Source organism: Betta splendens, chromosome 9 (assembly GCF_900634795.4).
Source record: "Betta splendens chromosome 9, fBetSpl5.4, whole genome shotgun sequence".
In the NCBI taxonomy this organism is placed as follows: Eukaryota; Metazoa; Chordata; class Actinopteri; order Anabantiformes; family Osphronemidae; genus Betta; species Betta splendens.
Genome location: NC_040889.2, coordinates 28,109,998 through 28,129,187, shown reverse-complemented (window position 1 = coordinate 28,129,187; position 19,190 = coordinate 28,109,998). Strand labels below are relative to the sequence as shown.

At 42.6% G+C, this 19,190-nt stretch overlaps 5 protein-coding genes across 13 annotated transcripts in view; 2 read left to right on the top strand and 3 right to left on the bottom strand.

Annotated features, from left to right (window-relative positions):
- col27a1b (collagen, type XXVII, alpha 1b) overlaps window positions 1-1,912 on the top strand; it is a 35,536-nt gene extending 33,624 nt beyond the window's left edge. For all 4 annotated transcript variants that reach the window (XM_029161311.3, XM_029161313.3, XM_029161315.3 and 1 more), the window contains exons 60-61: window positions 206-424; window positions 557-1,912. In XM_029161311.3, coding sequence (XP_029017144.1) covers window positions 206-424; window positions 557-703 — 366 coding nt within the window. In that variant the 3' untranslated portion in view covers window positions 704-1,912. The remainder of the gene's footprint in view (window positions 1-205; window positions 425-556) is intronic.
- zgc:101858 (uncharacterized protein LOC449555 homolog) lies at window positions 1,845-3,597 on the bottom strand. 2 transcript variants are annotated; one of them, XM_029161323.3, is made up of 8 exons: window positions 3,451-3,597; window positions 3,193-3,363; window positions 2,742-2,920; window positions 2,550-2,643; window positions 2,408-2,477; window positions 2,285-2,321; window positions 2,147-2,210; window positions 1,845-2,059 (listed from the first exon to the last, which is right to left on the bottom strand). In XM_029161323.3, the coding sequence occupies exons 1-8, from the start codon at window positions 3,472-3,474 to the stop codon at window positions 1,901-1,903; spliced, it is 798 nt and encodes a 265-aa protein (XP_029017156.1). In that variant the 5' UTR covers window positions 3,475-3,597; the 3' UTR covers window positions 1,845-1,900. The 2 variants fall into 2 exon arrangements, with proteins under 2 accessions (XP_029017156.1, XP_029017157.1); XM_029161324.3 differs by having other exon boundaries at window positions 3,193-3,371; window positions 3,451-3,576.
- Window positions 3,598-4,004: 407 nt separating this feature from the next.
- Window positions 4,005-5,535, bottom strand: ppil3 (peptidylprolyl isomerase (cyclophilin)-like 3). The gene is made up of 6 exons (XM_029161325.3): window positions 5,422-5,535; window positions 5,122-5,196; window positions 4,862-4,955; window positions 4,712-4,779; window positions 4,482-4,600; window positions 4,005-4,325 (listed from the first exon to the last, which is right to left on the bottom strand). The coding sequence occupies exons 1-6, from the start codon at window positions 5,422-5,424 to the stop codon at window positions 4,199-4,201; spliced, it is 486 nt and encodes a 161-aa protein (XP_029017158.1). The 5' UTR covers window positions 5,425-5,535; the 3' UTR covers window positions 4,005-4,198.
- Window positions 5,536-5,694: 159 nt separating this feature from the next.
- On the bottom strand, window positions 5,695-13,525 carry lrrc8ab (leucine rich repeat containing 8 VRAC subunit Ab). Of its 5 annotated transcripts, none has more exons than XM_029161317.3 (4): window positions 13,389-13,525; window positions 12,782-12,913; window positions 8,705-10,824; window positions 5,695-8,578 (listed from the first exon to the last, which is right to left on the bottom strand). In XM_029161317.3, exons 3-4 carry the CDS (start codon window positions 10,814-10,816, stop codon window positions 8,303-8,305), a joined length of 2,388 nt encoding a protein of 795 aa, XP_029017150.1. In that variant the 5' UTR covers window positions 10,817-10,824; window positions 12,782-12,913; window positions 13,389-13,525; the 3' UTR covers window positions 5,695-8,302. The 5 variants fall into 5 exon arrangements, with proteins under 5 accessions (XP_029017150.1, XP_029017149.1, XP_029017151.1 ...); XM_029161316.3 differs by having other exon boundaries at window positions 8,705-10,823; window positions 12,789-12,913; XM_029161318.3 differs by lacking the exon at window positions 13,389-13,525 and adding an exon at window positions 13,167-13,358 and having other exon boundaries at window positions 8,705-10,823; window positions 12,789-12,913.
- Window positions 13,526-13,656: 131 nt separating this feature from the next.
- On the top strand, window positions 13,657-17,493 carry hscb (HscB mitochondrial iron-sulfur cluster cochaperone). The gene is made up of 6 exons (XM_029161322.3): window positions 13,657-14,003; window positions 14,095-14,191; window positions 16,109-16,198; window positions 16,359-16,503; window positions 16,906-16,953; window positions 17,100-17,493. Exons 1-6 carry the CDS (start codon window positions 13,657-13,659, stop codon window positions 17,192-17,194), a joined length of 822 nt encoding a protein of 273 aa, XP_029017155.1. The 3' UTR covers window positions 17,195-17,493.
- The last annotated feature ends 1,697 nt before the right edge of the window (window positions 17,494-19,190 follow it).

The following is a 19,190-nucleotide window of genomic DNA, read 5'->3' as shown; positions in this document are numbered from 1 at the left end:
TCCTTCAAATTCAGAGCAGGTTTAAAGCCATAAAATACGTATGCAGGGTTCACTATCGACATCATCTGCTGTAGGTCATAACCAAGCAGCTGATTATCTACAGCTCATGCTTTGCTGTACAAATAGAAGAAGAAAAGTGTAGATTCCCGTCAACTCTGCTACAGGTCTGTAAAGAATGAAAGCATTTCATTCCCATGTTTTATAGCTGGAGATAGGAGTGGGTCGCATCCAGATGAACTTCATCCACCTTCTGAGCTCTGAGGCTGTGCAGCACATCACCATCCACTGCCTGAACACGCCCATATGGGCTTCAGGCGCCTTCCTGCAGCCTTCAACTGGGGCGGTGAGCTTCAAGGCCTGGACCGGTGAGAGGATCCAGGCAGGAGACCTCCTGGAGCCGCTCATACCCAGGGACGACTGCTGGGTGCGCACTCTCACCATTAACACATGAATTCAATCAAATATTGAATTCTCTGATCCTAATGCTTATTCATAATATTATACTGGTATATTTTACCAATACCCAAACTAAAACAAATAAAACAAACTTCCACAGATTAAAGATGGCCGCTGGCATCAGACCCACTTCATCTTCCAGACGCAGGATCCAGACTTACTCCCCATTGTGGATGTGTACAATCTACCTACGACGGAACCGGGCGCACGCTATCACATCGAGGTCGGACCTGTGTGCTTCTTGTAGGAAACACTCCAACCAGTAAGGAGGATGTGGAGGGACAGATGGGGGAAACTGGTGTGGTTCTCACATTGTACCCCCTTTCTCTACACGACATATGCTTGGACTGCAGAAACATGAGGGGAAGCCAGACACAGAAGGACCATGTTGAACTAAGGCCTCTGGTGCTAATAAGCCTGTGGAGAATGACACCGAACAAGAGAATTGGTGCGACTCAAAACCAGGATTCTGCTTTTGGAAGGACGTGATAGGAGAGTCTCCCTTTAGTCTCTCAGGCTCAAGTTCTGCAAAGCTCTGTACTGACGGTGAACCAGTCCTTCAACTTCGCAGCCTTCAGGGTGCGCAGCATCTGCATCGTATCAATCAGCTGTGTCCAGGTACGTCGGTGCGACCCCACGTTTACGCGCATGTCACCGCGTGAACACCTGCTGCTTCGTGAGCTGAAGTCCAGGTCGATAAGGAGCGAACAGATGCTACCTCGTACTGCACCTCATCTCGCTGCCAAAAGGACATTATCGGACCGAATGAGGACGACCCGGAGGCGACGCCTGATGCTGTGACAGCTGAAGCTCGTCAGCATCTGCTTTAAGTAAAAGTGAGGACTGTCAGATACATGCAGTAAATTATACTTCAGTGGAATATTTTAACACACAAGTAGTATTTGTATGAGTCTGACACCAAGTTAATTTTTGTGTCAAAATGTATAATTATGCAACTGTATCAGTGGATTCTATTTAAATTTATTTAAATTGTGATTAGCTTTCAAGTTCAATCGAGGCATCAAGGTCACTTTCAACTACATTTTGTATTTTTATTATGATTCAAACCATCCCATGTGATCTGTTGTAATTTAGGACATCAGCCTTATTTACTGTTCAAGCATGTGTTTCTAGAAGGTACAGCAATTCTGGTTGGATCTTACCAATGTATGAACTCAGAGGATTTCTACCTGGACAGTGTTTTGGTCCATACCAGACTCAGACTCAACAGATAATTCAATAAATGTCTGAACCTGTAGTGACGAGAAGCTTGTATTTGTCCCCATCCAATAATTGTTCACAGCAAAGCTTCATTTCAGTTTTTGTGTTCACGCTTCTGTCACCTTCGGTCTCAATGGACATGAAATGGATATAAAACACAGGCACTCTTGCAGGTTTCAAGTATGTATTACAGGTCTCATATACTGTATTAAAGTACACGTTCTTATCTTGGGCACATGGCATGACGACCTCCATCAATGGGCAGGTTCACTCCAGTAATGAAGCTGGCAGCATCAGACGCCAGGAAGGCGATGCTCTGGGCCACTTCCTCCACGTCGCCCGCTCGCCCTAAGGCGTGGGTCTGCTTACACTTCGCAAGAAACTGATGGAAGACCACAGAACAAAAAGATGGAGACGTGACTATTAAGATTTCTTTAGGATCATTCATAAGCAGGAAGGTAAAAGGTACCTGAGCATACTGCTCCTCATCCAGTCCTGCTCTTTTGTGAACATCTGTGATGATCACACCTGGGCTAAAAACACAAGTTGTCTGAGCAACTGTTAAAACGACCACGTTAGCCATCGACATGAAGTGTTTCACACGTACCAGACAGAGTTCACCCTGACCTGCTTTGGTGCCAGTTCTGCAACACAAAGCAGTTACACAACTTCCTGATGTGCCATTGTCAGCTATTACAATGAATAATAAAAACACAAAGCCTGAACCCACCGAGTGCTACACAGCGTGTGAACTGGTCAATGGCAGACTTGGACACGCAGTAGGCCAGCACCCCTGGGAACTAGAGAGGACAAACCCGCGCTCCATTACAAAGACACGGCACACGAAGAGAGCTGTGAAAACTAAAACCCACCGATCTCTGTCCGTTGACGCTGGACACGTTGACGATGGAGCCCTTGGTCTTGGTCAGATGGGGAACGCAGAGCTGAGTCAGGTGATAAACAGATCTGATGGAAGGCAACAGAACAGTGATTCACTCATCTCAGTTCTGTCAAACCACCTCATTAAACTGCAGCCATGTCCTTGTTGTCCACGCAGCGTTCACCTCACGTTGATGTTCATGACCTTGTCATACTGAGCCAGGTCTGTCGTCTCGATGCTGCCCATCGCCAGGATCCCAGCGCTGTTAACCAGGACGTCCAGCCGGCCGTAGTGAGCGATGGTCTGCTCCACTGTGCTCATCACCAGCGCCTCATCGGTCAGGTCTCCAGGAACCAGCAGGGGCTGCGCAAAATGATGACCGCCGCCCTCAGACGTCTTACAACATCTCAGCTTATTTTCTCAGACCAGTGGTGATGTTACATCTACACATCTCAGCACTTTCGGGTCAAAATGACTCTACACTCAGTTCACCGCTCAATAGTTCTGGTTTCATTCTGTGTTATTCTCTGAGACTTTGTCTCGAAACCAAACTGGTTTGGTGTGTGTGTGTGTGTGTGTGTGTGTGTGTGTGTGTGTCTGTGTGTGTGTCTGTGTGTGTGTGTGTGTCTCAGCACCTCGTTGCCTCCACAGTCGCTGCACTCTTTGGCCACTTTCTGCAGGTTCTCCACGTCGCGGCCGTTCAGGGCGAGCAGAGCTCCGAGTTTGGCGAACAGGACGCTCGTACCCGCTCCGATGCCCGAGCTGGCACCTGTGATCAGGGCCACTTTCCCCTTCAGCGACGACACCTGAAACACTGACAGCAGTCAGCACAGCGCCCAAGTTAAGAACAATCAGAATGATGGTTTAAAAGGTGCACAGAGAGGTGAGTCTACTTTAAATGCATCGCCGGTGGCCATGACGTCTGTCTGCTTTGGTCTGTGTGCAGTTTGCGAGAACTTGCTACAGCCGAAGCGACGTGCTGCGTCCCCCTGTGATGACGTCACTCGACGCGTCACTGATTTGTAGTTCGTTCTCAAGTGGACTCTTTATTAACCCTACACTAACACTTGCTTTACTCATCAGCCATTATTAGCTTGACTGGTGATAAAATAGTTTGAGTGTCCTCTCAGTGCTGTGGTTTAACTTACTACTGCAATAGCTGGATGTGAACAGATGTGTGGAGTTTTTATTTTTTTACCATTTTATCTTAATTACTAAAATGATAACGTCTTAATTTTGCTGGACAACGTACAGTGACAATGAAGTTATTTTTCTAATTCTTTTGAAATGAGTCCCTTCACTAATTCTTTTGCAGCATCTTTCTCACTATATTGGTTCTTCTTCAATATTCTCTTACAAACACAAGTTCTTGCTGTTCAAGTAAGAGTTGTTTTCAAGACCATGTCCAGGTTGCTGGTCTCCATACTCTTCACAAAATCATCTGAAATCACGTTTGAAACATAAAACCTTTATTCAGTACAAAGCACATGTAATTTATTTACATTAAAAACAATCTGTACAGTGCTGTGAAACATAGCAAGCTTCCGTTTCTGAATAAATGAATTGTAAAGGCATAATGACTCGTTTAACTATATTTCATTCAGCAGCTGGACCCCAGACTGTTCCACGAGATGCAAAAGTCTATCCAGCGAAGGGGTTAGCATGAATGGTCACATCCTTAATCCGCGTTTCCGTCAGTGGTTGGAAAGTCTTTTCATTGACAGGCAGCTTCTCTAGTTCATCCAGTGTTTCGAGGCCATCAATAATCCTATGTGACAGATAGAGATAAAGCAGCTGACTATTTACATGAGGTCATGATATATTATAACCAGCCACCAATGGAAAATCAAATCTCATCAATACACACGCGCGCACACACACACACACACACACACACACACACACACACACACACGCTACGTACTTTCCAAACAGTGTGTACTTCATGTCCAGGTGAGGCTGTTTCCCATATGTAAAGAAAAACTGTGAGCCATTTGTGTTGGGGCCATTGTTTGCCATCGAGACCACTCCTCTCACATTATGCTGGAAGTAAGCAAAACTCAAAATTAGCAATTTTAGAGAAAACGAATCCCTCAAATTAAGCATTTTATATTTATTATTTAATATCAATGTAACAGTTGCTTGAGTGTTTACTTTTAGGTGTTCACTGAATTCATCTTCAAACTTGCGCCCCCATATACTTGTTCCTCCTTTGCCCGTGCCTACGTGAAAAAAGAAACCGGGAAGTGAGAACATGAATTGTTCCATGTCATGTATTGATCAGATGCTCGAACAGCTCCGGACCTGACGGATCTCCAGTCTGAACAATGAAGCCCTTGATGTTCCTGTGGAAGGTGCAGCCATTGTAGACGCCACTGGCACACAGCGCAAGGAAGTTCTAATATGATTTGTAAAAAAAAAGAAGCGTCGTAAGATATTACATCTTTGAGATTATATAGGGATGTGTAGAAGGGTTTAGTTCACAAATCTGCTCCGATATTTAGAGGCAGGATGGAGCGAAACACAACTTCAGACAACTAATATCAAAAGACGCGGTAACTTACCTCACATGCTTTCGGGGTGCGTTCACAGAACAATTCAATTTTCATGTCTCCTACGTCTGTGTGGAAGGTGACCGCCTATAATATCCACAAAATAAACCATTAAGTCGTTATTTCATCACTAGCTTCCTAGCTTAGCCTGCTACTAAACGATGAATATGAAGTTATACAAGCGCTCTCAGCCGACAGACTCCTAACCAAGTTTGCTGCGCTAAACAACAGTTTGTATTTAATAACCATCGTAGCTGTATTAATAAATTTAATTTGATAGCAATCAACTAAGAGGCTGAAAATTTAATTTACCATTTCAAACGTTTCGTGTATGACCGAGTTCGTAGACAAAATACGTCCGTCTAAAACATGATCCGCCGTTAAAAGGTTCCGCGTTGTTGAACAGAAATAAACCAAAATAAATCAGCGCTTTGGATGAACCTTAGAATGAATCTTTATCACTGGTGTAGATTTGCAATTTAGCATATAGTATATTTTTAACAGAAACAGAGCAACTGCAATTACCTGTTGGAGAACTTTATCTTCATCTTTCTTCTGCACTTCTCCAATAGAAACAAACACATATTTTGTTAACAAGGTTTATTTTATTTTACATAGATGGATGGTGTAAAAGAGAAAATGAGCCACACGTTTAAACTGATATTCCTTCACTGGCGCATCATTCGTCACATTAGTGCTGAAGAGAACATTTTTTTAATGAAAAATACATAGCAAACAAATCAGTTGTAACTGGAATTGAGTTGGTAAGATCTAAAATTACTTTGTACCAGTCTCATCCTGAAAAGAGATCACACTTCATTTGTTCCAATCACAATGAAGAAAACAACTCTGACGTGATACAGATTAATAGTCACTGACAAAAGAAGTAGCAGGAGTTTTTTTTACAAAACAAAAACAGGTTTCAATCTAAATCAGCACTAATAAACTAGAAAAAAGAAAATGCTTATAAAATAGTATCTTAACGGTTTAAATTAATAAAATAGAGAACAGTTGTAATAAAAAAACAGGCAAACAACTTAAAACATGGCCGTACTGTCTGGTTTCCTGAGAAATGTAGTTATGTAATAATACTGACAGCAGTTAAAATAAAAAAGGGAATATAGACAAAACAAGGACACTGACTATGACACAAAATCTGCTTAGTGATGCCATTTTACCAACAACCTGCACAAAACGTGTTAAACGTGGCAAGTTATTGCAGTGCTCAGCATCACTTCACATTTTATCATCTGGTATTGGATGTAATTGGATGTTGATTGTCTTAATAATAGCATGTCACGGAGGTGCTGTGGATGTGAAATGTATAAAAGTACAGTAGTTCTAAAGATATTGATTTTATAGTACTGTAATAACCTGGCTGGTAGTCACTTAGTTGACCTGTCACAGTCTGACAAATAAAAAAAATATACTGTGTTGTATTTGTATACAGTGTATTTGTATACAGTGTGTAATACAGAGTGTTGTAACAATTCCATTTTCTTAAACGTGTTGTAGAAATGTTGTAGTGAAAAAATATTGTCCATGTTCTAGATCTTTAATCTACAGTCGAATGCCTCAAAACTGTAGTTTAAGTAAAATAAAAATAGTGTCAAACAAATGCCCATGCACATCAGAAGATTACATCACTACCAACGTCTACATTGTTTAAATAAAGGCAATATTGCACAATATACCGTAGCATAGTTTGACATATTATTGAAATGAATGTACAATGCTAAAATTACACTACACTTTTTAAGCTAGTTGCTATGACGCATATTGCTACAAACGTTTTGTTTTTGTTTTTTGCAGATGTGTTATGAGCGTTTTCTCAGGGTAGACATAAAAATCCCTGATGTGCGTTGTGCTGCGTGAGAGCTGTCTGTTACTTCAAATACCTATTTATTTCCATTGTATCTCTACAATGAGCAAACACTGATACCTGAGAAATAAATTACAGCAATTAGTTGGCCTTTAACAACGGAAAGTAACAATTTTCATATATATATAACCAATAATACCAGTAAAGTAAATGTCTTGATCTTTTATAGTAGTAGCAATGCTTCACTGCAGAAGATCCAATGTAATAATGGTAATGTAACTCTAGATCAGGGGTGTCAAACTCAAACCAGTCCCTTGCTGGTTTTCCAGATCTCCCTCCCCCAGAGCCTGCTGATTACCTTGATCAGGTGTGTTCAGTCAATCAGCAGCTGGATGAGACAACTGCCACACATGTTCAAGGTGATCAGCAGAGAGAGCTGGAAAACCAGCAGGGACACGGGCACTCGAGGGCCGCAGTTTGACACCCCTGCTCTGGATGATGTTACAGGGTGGGTGAGGCACGATTCAAAAGGTTTCATTTTATGACTCAAACATCGAATCCTTTGTCTGGCCAAGCTAATGAGGTGCCACTTGGACGTAATTAGTAAAGCTGTGCGTTTTCTAGTTCAGCTTTAAAACAGTTATCTGCATGAAAATTGGTTTAAATGCTTGTTCTTTTGTCTCAAACTTTATAAGTGTTACAACAAAAAATAACAATAACAAATGTTAAGGCAACTAATCTGAAATGAAATAGCTGTTAGAAAAAAGAATCCTGAACCTCTGACCACCAACAAATCAATTAATGCGATTCTCTAACTTTTTATCAAGTGAAATGTGGCTTGTTTTTAATAACTTTCAAACTTTAATAACTTTCTTTCTATGTTTGGACGTTTGTGAATTGTTGCTTCACAAACACACAAAAAATAAATGAAGAAACTGCTTCACCCAGACTACAGATAAATACTAAGTAATAAATATTTTTATGTCGAAGATGGTTGTAATTTCACACGAAGCTTTTGAGTGACGCTCAAGCAGCAAGCAGTTTTACCACTCACTGGCAGTAAGGCTTGGAACCCTGCTTCCTCCATACTCTAAATGCTGTAAGTGCTGTATGAAGTTGATGTTTGGGTACATTATTCATCACAGTATTTATTTATTTAGTAAATTTAGTAAAACTCCTGTTTTCAGTGATTGTGAACGAGGCACAATTGTTGATCTTTTGTTTCTGTCATATTCGTTTCTTTATGCTTGAGGAGATGTTTGGGAAGATGCGATACCCAACCTTACTGATGGACTGCAGCAGGTTTAGCGGTTGCTTCAGCGAGCCCCTCAGTTCAAATTGGCTTTCCTACTGTTGCTACTTATTTTCTGATTAAGCTTGTTCTTTGTCAAGCTTCCATAGCTGTTCCTTGACCTCCGTGGGCAGGGTGTTAAAGAGGTCCTCCTCCACCACGAGACCGGTCCTCTTCAGCTGTCGGCATTCGCCCAGCTCCACGGGCAGACATTCCAAACGGTTGCCTCTCAGCTCTAGTTGTGTCAACCCGGTCAGCTCTCCGAACCGCGATGGCAGAGACTGCAGGCAATTGTTCCCCAAATTCAAAGTGCAGAGCTTTCTGCACTGGAACAGCTCATTAGGAAGACTCTCAATCTTCAATTTAAAATAAAAGCAAACAGATAAAGACAGATGACACAACTCAGACGATAAAATGTAAAAACAAGCCAATGTACAGTCAACAAATATTAAAATGATTATGTAAATGGTAGAGGGGCTTACCCTGTTGGCCGTCACTGCCAGGTACTGAAGGTTCTGTAGGAAGCCTATGTCTGTTGGGATATGGGTCAGGTTGTTATGGCTAAGGTCCAGAAAGCGCATTTTGCGGCAAAAAAACAACTGGCTGGGTATCTTTTCGATCTTGTTCCTGTTCAGGTACAGCTTCTCCAGGTTAGTCAGCGTACCAATCTGGATGGGTATGTAGGCAATCTGGTTATACCAGAGTTTAAGGCAGACCAGCCGATGAAGGTGCTGGAAGCTGATGATCTCCTCAATGGTTTTCAGGTTGTTGTCCTTCAGATCGATCTCCTGCAAGTTGTGCAAACTGAAGATGGAGTGTGGTATACGTTCTAGATCGCAGCGAATGAGCTCCAGCTCAGTCAGGTTCACCATCTTCTTCAGGCTGTTCAGCACCATCAGCTTGGTGCCTTCATTATTGATGGAAAGCTTCTGGAGATGCATGCCCACATCAGTCACCACCTGAGGTAGCTTGGTGAGATTGCTTTTCAGACGGAGGACTTTGAGCCTCTTGAGCTCCCGGAGACCATCGATGACAATGTAGCGGTTGTTCTCAGCACTGAGATTCCCTGTTAGATGAAGCTCACTGAGATTCTTTAAACTGTAGATCCACAAAGGAATCTCTTTGATGTCAGTGAACTTAATGTGCAGAGACTTTAAGTTCTCACGCAGGAAGGCCAGCGCTGGGGCTTCAATTTTGGCTGGGGTGTGATAAAGCCACATCTCTCGCAGGTTGACCAGCTGGGCGATGATCGGGGGAATGGTGACATCTGGGATAAGCTCCAGTTTAAGAACCTCAAGCTCCATCAGGTCAAACACTGTGTCTGGAATACCGCTGAGCATGAAAAGGTGCAATTCTAACTTCTCCTGAGAGTTTTTTGTTATCCTCTGTCTGAGCTTGTCAAGTGTCCACTCATTGTTGAGGTTGAGCTGCCTCAGTTTGTTCTCACTTACTTCCGAGAGAAACACAGCAAAGCGTTTAGAATACAAAGGGTCATACTGGTCTATCATGTGCAACATGAAGGCAAAGTCATTCTTCACATCAGGTATGTCACTGTAGCTGCTCTCTTCCCGTATCGACTCGAAAGAATATTTCTTCAGAGAGCGTCGAAGCATCCAGCACAGTGTGTACATGCAGATCAAGCCATACACCACCACCAAGCTGATGTAGAAACAGGCCAAGATTTTAAACAGCGTCGCCAGTGGGTGAGCACAATGGTACACGCTATAACCTGTTAGACTCTCTATATTTACCGAGCAGTCAACGCTGAATTTAATATCATGCACGTAATACCCCGTGTAACAGATTATCAAGATAAACTTGATGACTTTGATGATAGTCTGACGGATGTAGAGTCTGTACACGATGTCTCCTTCTTCAACATGTATACGAAACTTCTTCACTTTTTCAAACAGGGCTTTTGCCTGTTCACCTTCTTTCTTGTCCAAAACCCCTGTTTCTGTCCGATCTACGATGCCCTGCTCAAAGCGTGTCTTTGTCCTTTGGAGCATAGGAACACTTGCTTCAACATCTTCACTGATGACAGACCCCTTGTGGTCCATTGAGCCATTCATTTTCATTGGTTTTGGGTCACTCTCTTCCACCACTGTCTCTGACAGCGCCCTAGTTGTCCATGGGGAGTCGAAGCATTTCAGCAAAATGGATACAAAGTGCTCTAGTTTGGAACTAGTCCGTGGGAACTTAAACCAGAAGTTGCTGCATGCTAAGAAAATAAGGGTGTGAAGTAATACTAGGTAAGGGAAATACTTAGCAAACCAGTGCAACTTATTCTCATAGCACACAGCATCCACGTAGTTGTACTGGTGGCGGTCCAGGTCGTACTGGATCCCTTTGGGCTCCAGGTACAATGATGTGGACAGAGTGGAATTAAAGTTCCTCTTGCAGGTCTCATTCACCACCCATTTGCAGGGCAGGCAGATCATCTTGTCCTGGGTGATCTGCAGTGTCCCTCCAAACACAGAAATCATAAGCATAACAATGGAGATGTAGTCGGTAAACACGTCCCACCATGGCTTCAGGATGCGGTATGCCGGCTGTGTGTCTACAAAGTACCGGAGTTCAGTGATGGGGATCATGGCTTATCTGAGAACAGAAAGTACAGAAAGTATTGTGAAAATTAAAGGCACAGTGTAGAGTGTTGTTAGAAATCAAAAGCTCCAGAGCCACAACACAATGCAGAGGAGACAAATCAATACTACCATGCTAACTAACAAGGTCATACATCAGAACACTGCAGACAGCTAATTTGAAGGCTGTCAGATGAGGTGAAATACATCCTCAAATAGTTGAGAAACAAATACTTGATTGACTTCACTGGGTTGGCTACTGAGTCATTGATTCAACCATTGTTAAACAGGCACAATTAATCTTAGTTTCAAAGGGGAGTCACATTGGTCACAGATTCAAAAGTGTTACAGACAACAGGGAAACCAGCCATCAATAAAATCTAAGCTCAATTTGTCTGCATTTTAATTTAGGCTCAAAGATCCAAGGTTGTGTGTATAAACATAGGACAAAAACAAATGAACGGATCGATTTCAATAGCAGCAATACACACATTCAATTTTCTCCCTGAGTGCAACAACACATCAGCTGAGTTCTACACATTGGGCAAAGTTGACAGATGGTTTCAAAAAATTCAACAAGTAGTTGCAAAAGTCCTTACAAGTAAAAACTGCACAGATGCACAATTAATAATTCCAGTTGCTGGCAGGAGATTTTTTAAATCTTTTTTTCATTTAAAGGACACACGTTAATCACAACTGTAGAGACGTCTATGTTAGTAAGGAGGAGGCCAGATGTTGAGCAGATGTACAGTAAGCCACACATGAATCACAGAAGTCAAACAGATAACTACTGGCAAAACTAGAAACATACAAAGTGTAGAACAAAGTTGACAGGTGGTTAAAACAACACCAAGTCAAAGCATAACAATGTGAGGATGGGAACATAATGACTAGTAAACAAGAAACGTGAATGAATCACACTGAAAGATATTCAGCTGTCAGAGCTTTTGTAATATTGTCTATACTGAGGCATTTCAGCAGTTAATATTTTTGGCTTGTGCCAAAATGATTAATGCAATAAAATAATGGCTTTTACAGGACTTTTTCCATCAATGCAAATGAATTCCTCGATATTAAATCTATCTGAGAGAACAGAAATTCATGTCTATATTTTGTCCATTAACATTTTTAGCTTATATTGCACATAATGCATCACATAATGAGAATAACACTTTGGCAGAAGACGTTATCCAAAACATCAAACCTAACTAGGTCGAAAAACCTTTATATATCTAAGCAACATCACCACTGATGTAAATGTCTACGACCAGTATACAAAACAACATGAGTAGAAAGGCTAGAAAATACTTCTCTATGTGCACTTCAATCGTCATACTCACAGATCCAAACTGTAAAGTGCAGTAACTCCATATATAAGCAGTGATCCACAACTACTACTGACTTTCTGCACCACATAGAGTTCCAAATCAATCTCAAGCTTTGTCCAAGTGTGACACACCCAACATGCAAGTCACTCTTCTAAAGATGATGTTCCGTTTTGGCCTCTTTAACCCAAACAACACGATCGCCAGAGGAGCCACCGTGCTCCCCTCCTCTCTATTCTTAGCCATTTCCGTTAATAATACCCAGAGTATTGTCTGTGGGGGCCTTGAGAAGCACCTCCCTCGACCTTCAGGAGGAGATCCTGTTTACCTTACAGACGCTGCTGTCTCCAACCAGTGTCTCCCTGGAATATTCAGCCGTCACCTTTTGTACTCCTACCACCCCCCGAAACGCTCACCACCATTTACACAATAAGAATCACAATGAGTGCTGGAAATCATTACAGCTTGTGCTTTGTTAGGAAACTGTAAAAGCACGGAGTCAGGGAGCCCAGCCTGTTCCTTGGCCAAATGGCTATGTTTATACTGGCCCCAGTTCAACCAATATTTAACTATTCTAGCGCAGCAGCCTGGGTTGGGGAGAGCATTTGTCTGCAGTCTACCGGTATACAGCAGAGCAACTTCTCTAGGTAAAATACCAGTTCAGGTGTGTTATCTGTGCTCCAGAGCCCGATGATGTCCCAGGTGGACCAGCCAATCCCCGTGGATCCAGAACTCTTTACGAACCACCACCTCTGTCATCGTCATGCGTTGATCTCTAGACCTGAAAAATAAAGAATGTCTGCATAGGTATTTCTGACATAGGTTAATGTTAAACTATAATAAAGATATGATCCGCCGGTAAATCATTATAATAGTATAATCTATAAGTAATCACATTATAATGAACTTAAATAACTCAATTTACTGCATCGCTCCGAACAGTAATAAGGGATGGCTATCCTTTAGGTACCGTTAGCTAAGCGAGCGACAGACAGCTAAGACGTTGTGCTGTGCATCAGTAAATGCGCTGGTACCTGACACTCAGCTGCTTATCGGTGACGCTGCCAACCGTAAAAACGCAGCTACAACACGATAACAAACTAAGCTAGGTTGCTATCAGCTAATACGCTACTCTAGCTACAACCCCACAACCGGCTCTTTTCACCGCTTCACTTTAAATTCAAGCAAACGCTGGAATTAATGTGCCGTTGGTGCCGAGCCAGCGTGTAGTACGATCACTGCGTTAAACAACTCACTACGTTCGGTGTGATGCGATCAATCCCCGGTTCGATGTATCCGTTATTTTCATATCAACAGTTGCTAAGTAATTGTTTGCTACTTGTTCGTTAGCTAACTGCTGCGACCGCCCAGCCGAGCGGTGGCGCTGTGGAGGATTCTATAAACGTAGAAGAAGACGCGACGTCTTCCTCTGCGTTTTAGAAAAAGTGATGCTCGTGTTTTGACGGTGGAGGATCTAATGTTTTAGCCCATGACATCGGCAAATAGCGCATTTCACGCGCACAGATGCTGTCATTAAATTCTCTGCGGATCGCGTGCTCATCCCCCGCTGCGCTGCAGCTGAACTGGCGGATGACGCACCGACTGCCATTTTCTAGGACTCTTAGGCGTCGGGGACTCTGCATGTGCACCAGCTTCCCGAGCAAGGACGCCAGAGCAGCGAGAAAGAGAAAAGCTCCAGTTTACTACACTAATCATGTTACGTCACCTATGAATTACTGCACAGACCAGGTCAGACTAAACTGCTGGAACTGCCATCACCGTCTTGACAACAAGCCCGCGTTCTTCTGCATGTCTTGCAAAGTCGTCCAGCCTCCTGAAGAGGAGACCTCCTACTTCCACATCATGGACTGGTGAGTGCATGTTTTTGACAGAACAGTTTTATTGCTTGATAATGTGTGCAAACAAAAACACGTCACTCTCCGTTGTGTTGCCCTTTTTCAGTGACTACACATTCACACTGGACACACACAAGCTGCAGAAAAGATACTTGCAGCTCCAGAGGTCTCTGCATCCAGACAACTTCAGCCAGAAATCTGTGGTAGGCAGTGGAATGTGGTGGGAATCCAAATAAACACTGGCTAAGTGAGATGGCGTATGAGTCACTGGTGACTCCTATCCATTAGGAGCAGAGTGACACTGGAAATTGAATAATGCCCTTGATCCCTATTAGTCCACTCGGCTGTGTTTCTGATGCGTTAGAATGATTCGTTGTGATCAGGGGAATTACTCCAGGCAAACTTGACCGATGGGTTTGTTAGAAAACAATGACAAATTGAGGCCTTCATGAGGCAGCTGAGATACCCTGGAAATGTTTTATATTAAGATAACAAGCAGACAAGGTCGCGGCAGGTCAAGAAATCGAAAGCTCAACTAGTGAGGTGTGGGCTGCGTTAGGAAAGAGAGGAGCTGGAAGATATAGCAGAAATGAGCAGTCTACACTACAGAGAGCTTGATTTACATAAAATTTAGAATTCAGATGAAGAACAGGAGTAGGTTTTTCTGCTTAGCCAAATCGGTTACTACAAAACACACATTTATGCATCACAACAAAGTCGACGGTAATTTTTACTATTAATCATAGTATTAATCATACTATGTACTGTATATTACAAAACTCTTCTGTACATGTATAGAGTGCACCCTTGTGACCCTTAAGATAAATGATTCAGATGATGAATGGTGTTAATGGAAGGTGCATTGTGGGAAATGTAGGATTCAGCGTTGTAGAGGTTTAACTCATCGTGGAGACTAATCATCAGCTTACAGTATTCTGTGTCGAGGACCTCTTGAGAAAAATGTGATGAAGTGCACACAGTAGTCTAATGATGATAGTTTATACTGTTGGAGAGTGAAGGGAAACGAAGAAAAGAGGTCTAATTAAGGTTTGCCCACTTGTCTTTAGACGAAGCACTCGCTTCTGTTTAGGAATTAAAGTTGATATTCTCATCCTCTTCACTTTTGATTCATCATGTTCAGGCACACAAGTGAGCTTTTCTATCACATGGATTTTGTGTGGAAAGTAAGTTTGGGGTACTTTATGAATCACACTTAGCCCGGAGGAGTAAGACTAATGAGACAGACAGGGCCTATATTTTGCATAAAAATCTCAACTAGCTCAGCTTTAGAGATGTCACAGAATAAAGAAATCTGTTATTTTAGTTCAGTTGTAAATAGAACAGTTTGACATATCATCTGTTATCCTGCTCATGAATCATAAAAACAAGCATGGCACTTAACTGTTTTTTTTTTAAATAACAGAGGTGTTACACTTTGTTGTGTTGCACATAATTTATTTACTCTGGCAGAAAAGAACTACGGAGTGTTGTCATGATGAGGTATTAGAGCCATACTCATATTCAGCACAATGTGAGTGAGGTCTAAATGGTTCCTTCACACACAGCCTGTCCAATATTGTACCAACTGTGTTTTATTTATCAGCACCTCTGGCCGTTTTTTCTTAATTAGACGTCTTCCTGCCTCGGGGGTCTTCATCATGTATAGAAAACTCATTACTTATACAGCTACAACCCAGACACCCACTGCAATGGTTGTTATTACAGAAACAGCTCCACACGATGGACCCATGGGCTCGGGCCTGAGACTATTGATTTTCACCAGAGCTGACAGACCTGATAGCTGCAAAATGTACTCAGGTCCGCCAGCCATTTTGAAGGCGTTTTCCTTCCTGTCTCGCTTCCATGCATCTGTTGTGTCAAACTCACACCTGCGTTGCTTGAAGGGACCCAAACCGTTCGACTACAGACAAGTAGCTGTATGTCATACAACAAATTGACTGACATTAGGGTTAAAAAATCACCTCTCATTTTATTCCCTTATTGTGAAGGTTAAACAATTGTTGTCCCATTTCCAGTTAATGAAAAAATGCACTAATACAGTTTTTCTCCTTAAGGAAATCTATGATGTGAAGCAAACCTAATCCAAGTCTTCTTTGTAGAAAGAACAGGAGTATTCAGAAAGCCAGTCAGCTCTTGTGAACAAAGCATACAAGACTCTTCTTAAGCCTTTGAGTCGTGGTCTTTACATGGTGAGTCTGAAATCCCTGACTCAACTTCTGATAAATAGTTTATTGTTATAACTGCTAAGCTCTGCCTCTTAGATTACTTCTTCACTATCTGACATTCGCCAGCAGTGACATGCATTTAAAGGAGCCGTTGAGTTGGTTGAGCTCCCGTCTTGTGTTGCAGCTGAAGCTTGAGGGCTTGTATATAGAAGAAGGCACCGAGTCCAGGGCTGAGTCTGAGTTTCTGACGGAGCTGATGGAGATCAATGAAGCCCTCGATGAAGCACGGACTCCAGAAGATGTCGATAAAATCGGCGTAGACACGAAAGGTAAAACGCATGCATCTGTTCAGTCCATGGACTCTCAGTGTGGTTGAATTATTCAGTGTGGAGCATGTGTGTCCACAACTCACCCACACATGTAAATGAAACGGTACAAGGCAGAGACCTGCCCATTGGCTGAGACCAGCTTTGTTGTTGAAAGTCAAAGCCGTAAACATTGTGGTGTCAGTTCTGGTTATTTTGCTCATATCTGGCGTTACCGTGGTAACCGTGGTTGATCACCTCCTGCTACGTTATATACAGCTCACTTTACAGTGAGATTTTTCATTTCTAATCAAGCAAGTACACGTAGAGGCAAGTGTCCTTTTCAAGGTTCTAGAATTGAGAAGCACAATGGGAGTAGTGTCCTTTTTCTCATCGAACTCAAACCTCTGTCGCTCTCACTTGCAGAAAAACTGGCAGAGCTGACGGAGCAGATAGACGCTGCCCTTCGTGAAGGTACTCCATTCAGACGCTGCTCTCACATCTCCTTCCGCTCCTCACTTTGTTTTGCAATCTGTGCTCAAGCTCTTTCTTTATGTTGCCGAATGAGTCATTGATTGAACTTTCCTGTTCCACTTTCTTCTTTGTTATTTATTCATCAGGAGAACTTCAGGCGGCCCGAGCTCTGCTTACCCAGATGAAATACTATGCAAACATTGAAGAGAAAGTGAAGGAGAAACGTTCTAAATTCATGTAGATTTTATCTTTTTACTGCAGTTGTATTTATTTTTTAGCAACTTTCAAAGGTTTTGTACTGACAAACACAAATTATTGCGTGTTTTAGTTTCGTTAACATGAATCTATTGTTAAAGATGAATAATATTTGCTTTCGTGACACAACCAAATTAATATTTGTATCTGTTTAGCTATTTTCTTTAAGTGATGCAGATACAGTTGTGCACAAGGTATGTATGTACCTTTTTAATTTCACAAGCATAATCAGATCCACTTGTATTATTAAACATGACAAAGACCTACAACTGAGTGTGATTAAAAGCCTGTTCAGTGTTTATTTGATTATCCTGCCCATCAGTTGAGCATTTGTCATGTGGGGCTCACGCGCGGACTCGGCTCCAGTTCCCCGGGTTACCTTTAGGTGGAGACATAACACCTCCACAGTTGTCATGAGACGCTCCGACTAGATCTGTGACTGGAAGGACGTCTTATCTCGCAGCACATAATGCATGGAACCATTAATGCTGGTTTCAAATGGAGCATTAATTGTATCTGACTGTTCACCAACTGCGCCTCGAAATATAAATTCATCTGCCTTCTCTCTCATTTAATTTAGATTTTTCCTTCAACGCCATGAAGGCAAATTGTCAAAATTTGTCATAATTACTTTCCAAATTGGAGCTCAAGTCACATTAGAGTTTCTTATCCGAGAAACTGATACAGGTGTAATTACGCTGAAAAATGGGGGGTGTCACTTAATGTGATCACAGAAAGTGAACCATCAGATCACATATCGTGATGAGGAATGTTATTTGATACACACCAGCATCACAGCCTGAACCGTTTCACACTGACTTTGTTCTTCTCTCCCAAACAGCCACTAGTGGATCCCTCTGTAACACATCCTGACTGGTTGTTTATTAAGTGTAGAACAGCAATGTCATGTGTCTGAGCCTGTTTTCGTTTTTTTAGCCTGGAAAAGCAGTTTCCTTAATGCGCACGGATGGGCAGTGAATTAAACAGGGCGACTCCCACTGCAAAGAGACTAACAGGCCTTTTTATTATTCATGCTGTAATCAGAAGGTGCCCTTAAATTAAAGACACGATGCGATGGACCGACATTGGAACAAAGGCGAGAGGGAAAGAATTCACTCCAGAACCGGGTCCAGGCGTCCGGCTGCTGCAGCGCCACACGGTTCACTGCTGCTGCTGGACTTCTATTAACTGACCGATGTACCGGGTTAACTCATGCTCTGTACAGGTCTCCTTGACCCAGGAGATGGAATTCCTCAGCGAAGTGGTTTCGGAGAACGCGATTCTTCATTTTGCTGTTGACCGATAAAAAGCTCCGTTTGACGGTCATGCACGGGACAAAGCGAGCGGCGGTACCGCAGGTTCACCGTGGTCCAAGGCCTCCACCAGCGTCACTAGTGGCCCTTGTTGCAATTACAGCATTAGTCAGCTCTATATGGGTCCAACATCATAATCAGAATATAGCATCTTAAAATGTTGACACGGTCACATTACACCGAAAGGTCGGCTGTGAGTCATAATGAAGGAGCCACCAGACAACGCGCTGCAGACCTTGAGCCGCAGACGCAGTCAGCCGAAAGTTGAAGTGACAAAGGTGGGAAACGCTGGAAAGTGAGTCACCGGAGCCGAGATGTTTTCTCCTCTGAGCCCAGCGTCGCTCTTTTTGATCCTCCTGAGTGACTCAGACTCCGAGTGTCAGTCCCATCATGCCGCAGTCACCTCAACCCCGCTGCATCTCTCCAGGTAGTAATGGCGTCATAATGCACCGCTGGGCTTTGTACCCGCTCAATCTCAGCACCACAAAGCTGCTATTATAATATAACACAATGAATGAGGGCAACAGGCGCTCGCAGCATAAAACATACTATTATTATACCACTTTGTTGTTAAACACAAGGTAGGAATTTATGCATTTTCTCAGAGAATGTCTGCATTATCATTTATGTCTCATGTTTAATGGGGAATCAGCAAAACATTGGTTGGGA

Coding starts and splice junctions, on each gene's coding strand:
- zgc:101858 (XM_029161323.3), bottom strand. CDS start 3,474: ATGGCCACCGGCGATGCATTTAAA. Junction 2,921..3,192: donor GCGACTGTGGAGGCAACGAG/GTGCTGAGACAC, acceptor CATTTTGCGCAG/CCCCTGCTGGTTCCTGGAGA. Junction 2,644..2,741: donor GTCATGAACATCAACGTGAG/GTGAACGCTGCG, acceptor GCCTTCCATCAG/ATCTGTTTATCACCTGACTC.
- ppil3 (XM_029161325.3), bottom strand. Junction 4,780..4,861: donor TCAGACTGGAGATCCGTCAG/GTCCGGAGCTGT, acceptor TTTTTCACGTAG/GCACGGGCAAAGGAGGAACA. Junction 4,326..4,481: donor AAGTACACACTGTTTGGAAA/GTACGTAGCGTG, acceptor TCTGTCACATAG/GATTATTGATGGCCTCGAAA.
- lrrc8ab (XM_029161317.3), bottom strand. CDS start 10,816: ATGATCCCCATCACTGAACTCCGGTACTTTGTAGACACACAGCCGGCA. Junction 8,579..8,704: donor TGGCAGTGACGGCCAACAGG/GTAAGCCCCTCT, acceptor TTTAAATTGAAG/ATTGAGAGTCTTCCTAATGA.
- hscb (XM_029161322.3), top strand. CDS start 13,657: ATGCTGTCATTAAATTCTCTGCGGATCGCGTGCTCATCCCCCGCTGCG. Junction 14,192..16,108: donor ACTTCAGCCAGAAATCTGTG/GTAGGCAGTGGA, acceptor TCTTCTTTGTAG/AAAGAACAGGAGTATTCAGA. Junction 16,199..16,358: donor TGAGTCGTGGTCTTTACATG/GTGAGTCTGAAA, acceptor CTTGTGTTGCAG/CTGAAGCTTGAGGGCTTGTA.